The 9,106-nt window shown below is 34.9% G+C and overlaps 1 protein-coding gene across 3 annotated transcripts; it reads left to right on the top strand.

Moving 5' to 3' along the window:
• The first annotated feature begins 1,505 nt into the window (after positions 1-1,505).
• On the top strand, positions 1,506-8,533 carry LOC122023784 (transaldolase-like). 3 transcript variants are annotated; one of them, XM_042582121.1, is made up of 13 exons: positions 1,506-1,655; positions 1,756-1,870; positions 1,952-2,030; positions 2,128-2,203; positions 2,303-2,386; positions 2,494-2,598; positions 3,732-3,812; positions 3,930-3,994; positions 5,261-5,330; positions 5,402-5,479; positions 6,551-6,648; positions 6,728-6,863; positions 8,186-8,533. In XM_042582121.1, exons 1-13 carry the CDS (start codon positions 1,605-1,607, stop codon positions 8,330-8,332), a joined length of 1,185 nt encoding a protein of 394 aa, XP_042438055.1. In that variant the 5' UTR covers positions 1,506-1,604; the 3' UTR covers positions 8,333-8,533. The 3 variants fall into 3 exon arrangements, with proteins under 3 accessions (XP_042438055.1, XP_042438046.1, XP_042438063.1); XM_042582112.1 differs by having other exon boundaries at positions 1,952-2,040; positions 2,123-2,203; XM_042582129.1 differs by lacking the exon at positions 8,186-8,533 and adding an exon at positions 7,298-8,179 and having other exon boundaries at positions 1,952-2,040; positions 2,123-2,203.
• Positions 8,534-9,106: the final 573 nt, after the last annotated feature.

The raw sequence follows: 9,106 nt of genomic DNA, 5'->3' as shown, positions 1-9,106 counted from the left end.
TTTCAGTCCAACTAATTTAAATTATTTGACTAACTGAATCAATTCGAGAGATTCTTAAAAAAATTAAAATTAAAAACCTAAATTATGCAAGGCCTATTTTGGGTATTTGCTATTTTTAAAACAACAAATCTATAAAAGTTAAACAGGCCACAAATATTCTCTCTTTGTTGGCCATATTTTGTTCCCCAATTGGAGGGCATAACGAGCCCTTAGAAATTGCCTAACGGGCCAATCAAATAAACTCCAATTACTATTCGAGCATTTGTTAATTAAAATTTAATTAATAGTCATAATAAAATTATCATTGGATTATATAGTTAATCATTTAGTACCTATATTAAAATTTTATAAAATTATATAATGTATTAAAATTCAACTAAAACTCAATTAAGCGTTCATTTTCTACTAAGTTAATGTTGATTTCTTGCATATCGACATACTACTATCAATTTATATTAAAAAAGAGCATCTTCCAGCCTCTCATTTGTAGTTCGGATCTTCTGTCCCGAAATTTTTCTGTCCCCATGTCTCACTGTCAATCGGACGATCCAGATTACATTTTAAAAATGTTTTACACATCACAAGGATACTATACACATCTTAAAGATGTCATAATATTTTGAGATATAATCTGGATCGTTCGATCGATAATAAAATATGAGAACAGATAAATTTCGGGAAAGAGGATCCGAACTATCTCATTTGACGAGCAGAATATAATAGAAAGCAATTAAAAGTATTATGAATTTAAAAAGTATTTAATATATGTTATGTTATTATGAAATTTAATTTGTCTTGAATATATATTTATCCATTACAGTCATGCGCGATCGTAATCTGTTACCTCGATATCATCGACTGCGCAACTAGTGACCATCCACGTCTCTCTGCGAAATGACGTCAGTGCCCTTCCCACTTTGATCGAACCCCCCGCTTACCATCACAGAGATAACGTGACGTCACGCTATTCACATTCAAAACGTTGAATGAGTTTTAATTGATTCATGTTCAATTTTATGATGCAAAACAGCAAAACGAAGGGTAAAAAGCCCCGTGCGGTGGCAGACGTTTTTTTTTTTTTTTAAAAAATATTTAAGGATAAAATTTCAATTTCCACATGCGGATAAATTTTTAATAGTTAACTTAAAAACATTAGATTAATGGTGACCAATATTTTTTGATTTATTTTAATGATCATAGAATGTTTTTAATAAAATTGAATCTGCCATCCTCAAGAAGGGTCGGTTAAGTGAATACTCCATGGCAACTAAAAAAAATTAAATGCACACTAATTTGTAAAAAATATTAAAATAATTCTTTTTTTTTTTAATTTTTAAAAAATATTTAATGTTTTATTTTCCACCATTTTAAGCTTGTTTAAAAGATATCGTTATCTATATCGAATCGTTGGTGCCGTTATATTGCCTGTTATATCGGTTTTAGCGGCTTTCGATCTGAAGGGGTAAAATCGTTATTTAATCTCCTTCTTCATGTTCCAAGGTCTATCTGTTCACCGTCTCACTCGCAGACGTGTAAATAAATAGTCACATTCGGAGCGGAGGGCGATCCTTCGCCGGCGATTGAGCTCGGAAGCAGAAGCAGAGATGTCGATCTCGATCGGTCGTTCTCCTTCCTCCACTGGTCTCCTTCCAAAGGTACGCTTGTTTCTCTTCCCTGGCTTCTCCTCTCTTGATCGCTACTTCCCCTTCTCTTTGCGCTGGATTTGTTTTTGATTGGTTGGTGTACTTCCATTAGGTCTGCGACTGGAGATGCTCCTCGCGATCTACTAGCACCCCTTTTCACCAAATCCCGCGAACTTTCGTGGGAGTTCGGATGTCGGCCGGCAGTGCTTCATCCCCCATCGGCGCCAGTAAATCTCCGATTTTGTAGGTTTTCATTTGATTTTGGGGTTGGATAAGAAACTTAGTGCCATATTTTTTTATTTTCCTAGATTTAAGCAACGAGCTGGATGCTGTTTCGGGATTCAGCGAGATTGTCCCAGATACAGTGGTCTTCGATGATTTCGAGAGGCATGCCTCAGTTAATCCTTGTTCTTTTCCCCCCTTAAATCAACCTTTTTAGACTTTGATTTCTATTCATTTTATGATATTGTGGAATCTAGTGCAGGTTCCCCCCGACAGCTGCCACGGTAAGTTCTTCACTTCTCTTGGGGATTTGCAGCCTTCCTGACACCAAGTTTAAGGTGAGGAATTCTGGAACTATGAAAAATGTGGACATATCATTGTTATGAGAGCGTATAAAGGTTCGATTACGGTATAATTAGTGAATCTCTTGGTGGTAGAGTGCAATAGAGACAGCACTGGCTGCTAGTGAATGCTTTGGACTAGAGAATTCTAGCGAAAGGTTATCCTGCTTCTTAGACAGGGTTTGTTACTAAATTACTGCCCTATGTAGATGGATGCTCATCTAAGCAATTTGATTTATTTTCTGGATACTATATATGATGCGATATTGAACTTGGTGAATTGGCAGGCCTTGGTGAATGTGGGAGCTGAATTAGTTAGGTCAGTCCCAGGGAGGGTTTCGACGGAAGTTGATGCTCGGTTGGCTTATGACACACAAGGCATAATTCATAAGGTATGAAGCATTTCCTTCTTTCCATATGCACCATGTTTTTCATGGGTATAAAATAGTAATCTTCAATATAAGTCTCTAGGCAAAACTCAAAATGGTTCCCACTATTTTTAAAATCGTAAATGGGCGCCTTGGATTTTGATTATTTTCCAACGGGCACCTCATCACCTTGGATGTTACGCAGGCTACTAATTTGAAGCAAAATTTGTTTTAGTTTTTCTTGAAACTCTAGGCTTGCTACAAAAGAATATTCACACCTTAATTAAGGATAGTCAAAATTTATAAATGGATAATCCACCTATGAATAGTCAGCTATTTGGCAAGTGGAATATATATTTACATAATTAGGATGATTCTTGCCTCTTTTTTAAAATAAGTACTTCCAATGAAACTATCCGCTTTTCAATAAATCTGGATAAAGAGGGATATAGTGGACATATCAGAGGCGATGGGTTGCTTCTGTGATAATAATCAAAACAGGGCACCCTTCTGATGATTTTGAACATAAAGGGTGTCCCTTTGATTTTTTGCTTCAAGGCTCCTGCCAATATTTTGCTTTGAGATTGTCGATACACATGGACTCACATCTTGTAGAAAAAGGTTGTTTGATGGTTTGAAAATCTAACATATTATGGTGGAGTGATCTTACCAATTGCTGCAAGTGTGACTCTCTTTTTTGCTTGGGCAGTAGTTTATCATTATAAGATTTGATGAATCATCTATCCACAAACAGTGCATTCCTAGGACTTTACAAATTTCATATTTTCCCCTTTTCTTGGTTTAATTTCTATTAATTCTTTAAATACTCTTGCCATACCTTGTTGCTGATTCTCTTGTAAGGTATTCACTATTGTATAAAATCTTTCACTTAGATGATCATAGATTAATTTATAAAATTGTTTCACTCAAGATTTGTCAACTATTCTAAGCATATCTAAATTTTAAAATAAGATCAGGTGACTTAAAAGAGCATTATAATCTCACCTTGAAAATATTTATATATCTAGAGTTCAGGGTAGATTGCAAATGCAACTTTATGGCTTACCAAATGGAGGCAATAGGAAGTAGGAACTATCATGTGACTGCTAATCTCTTCTGATCTACTGTATTTAGCATTTTTTGTAATGGAATGCCAGGTCAATCAACTGTTGAAGCTGTACAGCCAATTAGAAGTTTCTCCACAGCGTTTACTTTTCAAAATTCCTTCGACCTGGCAAGTAAGACTTGAAGTTGATTTACCTAGTATTTCATGTTGAATGAGTCAACATACAAATGATGGTTTATTCATGTTCAATCTATTTTGTCTTTGATGATTTTTTTTTTTCTAAATTCAGGGGATAGAAGCCTCTAGATTACTGGAATTTGAAGGAATACAGACCCATTTAACATTTGTATACAGGTATTTGCATTATTCTAGTCATAAAACTAGTTTTCCAAAATGGAAGCTTGAGTCAGAATTCTGTTGGACAAAAAAGTTACCCTTGTGTAAAAAAGGAATTTTGAAAAGGAAACTAGAAAGGGTATTTACTACTGCTAATTTTACTTCTTTATACAATGAATTTACTTTTTCACAGAGGAAGCTTGGCCCCCCTCCCCCCCCCCCAAAAAAAAAAAAAATACTATAAATTGTTATTAGGAATTGAACAGTTTTCTAAGAATAGGAAACTCTGAAACATTTCCTAAACAAACACATAAAAATAATTTTCATGTGAATCCATTGCTCTTGAGCTTAACTAGTTTGGTGTCAACTTTAAACATAATGGGAGGTTAAACATTATTTTACATTCATTCTTAGTTATCTATTGTGAGTTGGTGGTCAAATGTTTTATGCCAATTGACCCCATCACCTCCTACATGGCCTGTACCTAAGTTTTACTTAGGTGCATCATAAGCATTCAATTTACATAAATAGGATTTTTATGGGTACACACATGATGTTTTCGAATAAAATTTACAAAAAAAATTTAGGCAAATGCATTGTCAACCTGCTGGTGGCCTCATATTTCAACACTCTGTATTTTTATCATGAAAATGACCACCAAAATTTCCAGTAGTTTTGTCCAATGTGATTTCCTTCTCACAAGTCTAATATTGTCTTGTGCAATTTTATTATCTTTGATTGCCTGCAGATTGTTATTGCCTATAGATGCTTGTGACTTGAATAGTTTCTCAGAAACATTTAGTATGTGTAACTTATGACTGAAGTTCTCTATCTCATACGTTCATTTTTCCTTTTCTAATTGTAAGGTGGAGCGATATAGAAGTAGAAAATGGGTGAATGTAAATAAAAAGAGAAACCTTCCTTTTATTTATGTCTAATTATTTTCTCACTTTTCCATCCTTTGGAGGTAACTGATTCTTTATATTATCAGCATCATTTAAATTTCAAGTTATATAATTTCGTTGGTCATTGTATTATATCTCTGAAGGGGAACCTTGGCGCAACGGTAAAGTTGTTGTCACGTGACCAAAAGGTCATGGGTTCGAATCCTGGAAACAGTCTCTTGCAAAATGCAGGGTAAGACTGCGTACAATGGATCCTTTCCCGGGACCCCGCATGGCGGGAGCTTCGTGCACCGGGCTGCCCTTTATTGTATTATATCTCTACCTTCTGACAATTCCATCCTTGCCATTCTGATCTGAATGGGTTTTATCCCCTTTGAAGTTTTTCTCAAGCAGCAGCTGCAGCTCAAGCTGGTGCATCTGTTATCCAGATTTTTGTTGGTCGTATCAGGGTAATCCTTATGTCGATTACTTATGCTTATAGAGTAAATATTCTTATATTCACTATGAAACTGCACTTCAGGACTGGGCTCGCAATCACTCTGGTGATTCTGAGATTGATGCTGCTAGCAAGAGTGGTGAAGATCCTGGATTAGCCTTGGTAAGTTCACTTTCTGTTTTGGGTGAATATTTATGCAAGAACTGATATTAAACAGCTAATTAAACCGCAAAATGTCATAGATCTTGTGAAAATAACATTAATCCCAGAAGCTATAAAATCTATCTGAGGGGTTTATCAGAATCTTTTTTTCAAGCATGTCTGGCTGAGATTACAGAAACATCTTGAGGTCAATATAATTGCCACTTCATCTGTTGATTTGAAGATTAAATTATTAGTGTATGAGTTTCTCAAACAACAAGTTGAATTGTAATAAAGAAGATAATGCTTATCAAAAAAGGTGTTATTGCCTCACCTTACATAGTCTAGTAATACGAGATAAGAAATCTGGCTGATGGTAGATTCCGGAGCCAACAGTTAGTGGGTTGGAAATATTATTATGAACAATGATAATCACAGAGTCATTGTTATATCATAAATAAATTCTACTATTACCACATTAGGTTTAGACTAGAGTATCACGTATTGTTATTATATAACCATGAACTTTTGTTGAATATTTTATAAAGCAATTTTTTTGTCACTGATAGAATAGAATTACCACGTAATGATGAAATTTAAATTATCAAAATTTTCTTCATTATTGAACTAAAAAAAAAATAACGCTTAGCCAACAATAAGAAAGAATGATAATGTGATATGGTAGATGGTTACGAAGGGCTATTAACACAATGATTTATTAACAGTATGTTCTTCATGAAAATGAAAATTGGATCATTATGGGTAGTATATTGAACAGAAGAGCAGATAATAAGAAACATGGTAGAGATCAATAATTCAATATACAGGAATACTACAATTCTGAAAAGGTTTTTCAGAGAAAAAGTCATCCATTATATTTGTGATTGCATATACATATCATCATATAGAAAAGATAGTCCTAAGTGCAATATTAATTTTAATATTTCTAAAACTTAATGTAAGTATTAGATACACAAGGCGTGCATGTATACAACTAAAAACTAAAGTTTTTTGTAAATGACTAAGAATTACATTTCATCTCTAGGATTTTCCTTTTAATTGGACCTTTACCTTTCTTAACACACTATGCAGGTTGAGAAAACTTACAACTACATTCACAAATATGGCCACAAGTCAAAGCTGATGGCAGCTGCAGTTCGGAATAAGCAGGATATATTTAACCTCCTTGGGTAGTCTTTGTTCTCTCGTCTTGTCTATTTTGGGATTTACGTTCATCGTGTCAATCCTAACCTTAGGAACAATTTTCAGAATTGATTACATAATCGTGCCTGTAAAGATTCTAGAGTCTCTAAAAGACTCTGTTACCTATCCTGAGGAAAAGTATTCCTATTTTAGAAGGTTGTCGCCTGGGTCTGCTAGGGTGTACAATTTCACTGAAGGCGAGGTAAGATTTTAACTCTTTTATATTGCAAAATTAATGATTTTTGTGTGTGATTCATTTTCCTCAAATTAATATTATGCTTGCTAATTAGTTAGGACATGCTCCACCTGATTTGTTCCAAACCGTGTCATCTTATAGTTAATCTCACCTGATTCACGACCAAACCGTAAACATCCTGTTTTATAACCCATGCTCTCATTTCAACTTATGGAAGATAATCTCAGCTGCTTTAAATGCATGTACCATGAGATTGATTTCACTTGAGTAGGTAGTGCAATTATTATGTTGCTTCTATTTTTTTAATTACATTAAAACCATTTCACAATATTCATCTTTAATCCTGTGCACACTTTTTACATTTTTCCGATGTACAGCTGAGGATTTATTGGTCAATTGCTTAATCTTATTGCTCTTGGGCTTTTTCCTACTGAATCCAGGCGTGAAGTCTTTGGACTTACAAGTTAGAATCTATGCACCTATAAACTTCGTCACAAATCTAACCGATCATGATTTTGACTCTACAATCTGGAAGTTAGACTTGCCGCCTTGTATGTTCCACGTTCATATTTTTGTTGAGTTTGCATGCCATGCATGAAGTAAGATGCTACCTTGGAGTCTCACAATTAAATTGTAATATTATTAGAAGTAAAGTTATCTTGAAAACTATTCTTAGGTTAATAAGACAGTCTTAAGTTGAATGAAAGAAATTGTTGTTTAACAATAAGATGCACAGCGAATCTGTCGACAAAGTAAACATCCACAAGCTGTGTTGGTCCTGAGAGGCATCAGATGATGCTCTAGGGGGTATGTTAAAAGGCCTTCCTTACGCTGTGTTATGTTTGACCATGCACTGAAAGAAAGATTTAACATTATTGCAAAAGGTAATGATGGCGTTCGCCCAATTCAATTTAAAATGTTGAGGCACATGGGCCAGAGATCCCTTAATTTTAATATAATATAAAAACTCTTATTGCAGATGTGGAATGTTATCCTCTTATTTACACTTCTCACTCTATAACATATGCTCCCTCCCTCATATCCAATTTCACTAGAGGCGAACAATTAAACTCTGAAACCATCTTTAATGTTCAAGAGAGTTCAATTAACCCTGAAGGATTACTTAGGTAGGAACCTTTTAGCACTTCGGCATATTATGAGAATCTTTGTTCTGAGACATAATGGGTGAATTGTATCCTTTCCTTTTCTTTACCCCCTGAATCCTTGACAAACATTGAACATCAACCTGTTGATTCGTATGCAAAGATCTAGTGTTACACTGCGTGAGGTAACTGCTTCGCACCTTTGTTCTCGTCATTGACACACAGCTTATGAAGTGGGATCAAAGGAGTTTTGCGTCTGCAATGGGGCCTGCCGCAGAGGAGCTTCTGGCTGCCGGACTCGAAGGGTATGTGAATCAGGCAAGGCGCGTGGAAGAGTTTTTTGGGAAGATCTGGCCGCCGCCCAATGTCTAAGCTCATACCTATCTGAGGATAGAGCTGCCATTGGATAGTACAAGTTGGCTGATGAAAATTGAACACGCCAGGTTTTCTTGGATTATTTAGTTTGTGTATCAGCCAGTGTTTTTTCTTAACATCCGTTTCAAGACAAGATCAGTTCGATGGATTCAATTTCATGAGTCGAAAATTAAAGATCGTCCCAATACCTTGCGTTTATTTATTTTTTCTTTTTCATATTTAATAAAGTTCAGATTTGTCAGGCCTTTGCTTGGAGATTGAAGAAAAGTTGAGAATAAAAGACATTTCTACGGGTGACACTTGGATCAAGTTTGAATGAGATTCGGGTAAGATGTGTATCGTAGGAGTGATTGTCTATGATTCATTAAACTTTTACACACTTTTTAATAGGCTCAATTAATATTCGAAAAAAATAACAAAATTAAATACTTAAATTTAAGGAGTCACATGTATTTATTAATGTTTACTTTTGAAAAAAGATCCAAATTAGATGGTTTATTAACTTATCCTCATTAAAGAGTCCACATGTACCGAGAATTATCACTATTTTAAATATTTAAATTTGGGAGACTTTAAATAATGTTTTAAATGATGAACTTTTGCGAGAAAATTTGATATTTGGCTCGGTATAAACTGGATAGTGTTCCTCCTCTCCACTACAGGTGAGATAGCTAGATCGGGCGCAAGTCAAAAGTGTTTGGTGTTTATGTTATAAGTCTGGTCGACAGTCCCAGCAGATATGTATTAAGTGTGGCATTGTCTTGTCTGCCA

Source organism: Zingiber officinale, chromosome 1A, assembly GCF_018446385.1.
Source record: "Zingiber officinale cultivar Zhangliang chromosome 1A, Zo_v1.1, whole genome shotgun sequence".
NCBI classification, from domain to species: domain Eukaryota; kingdom Viridiplantae; phylum Streptophyta; class Magnoliopsida; order Zingiberales; family Zingiberaceae; genus Zingiber; species Zingiber officinale.
The sequence above is the reverse complement of the archived record's forward strand: the minus strand, read 5'-3'. Positions and strand labels throughout refer to the sequence as shown.

Bases quoted from the DNA above. Each gene is read 5' to 3' on its own strand.
- LOC122023784 (XM_042582112.1), top strand. From the start codon at position 1,605: ATGTCGATCTCGATCGGTCGTTCTCCTTCCTCCACTGGTCTCCTTCCA. The intron at 2,387-2,493 runs GTTTGTTACTAA...GTGAATTGGCAG, and splicing joins TATCCTGCTTCTTAGACAGG to GCCTTGGTGAATGTGGGAGC. The intron at 3,995-5,260 runs GTATTTGCATTA...TCCCCTTTGAAG, and splicing joins CATTTAACATTTGTATACAG to TTTTTCTCAAGCAGCAGCTG.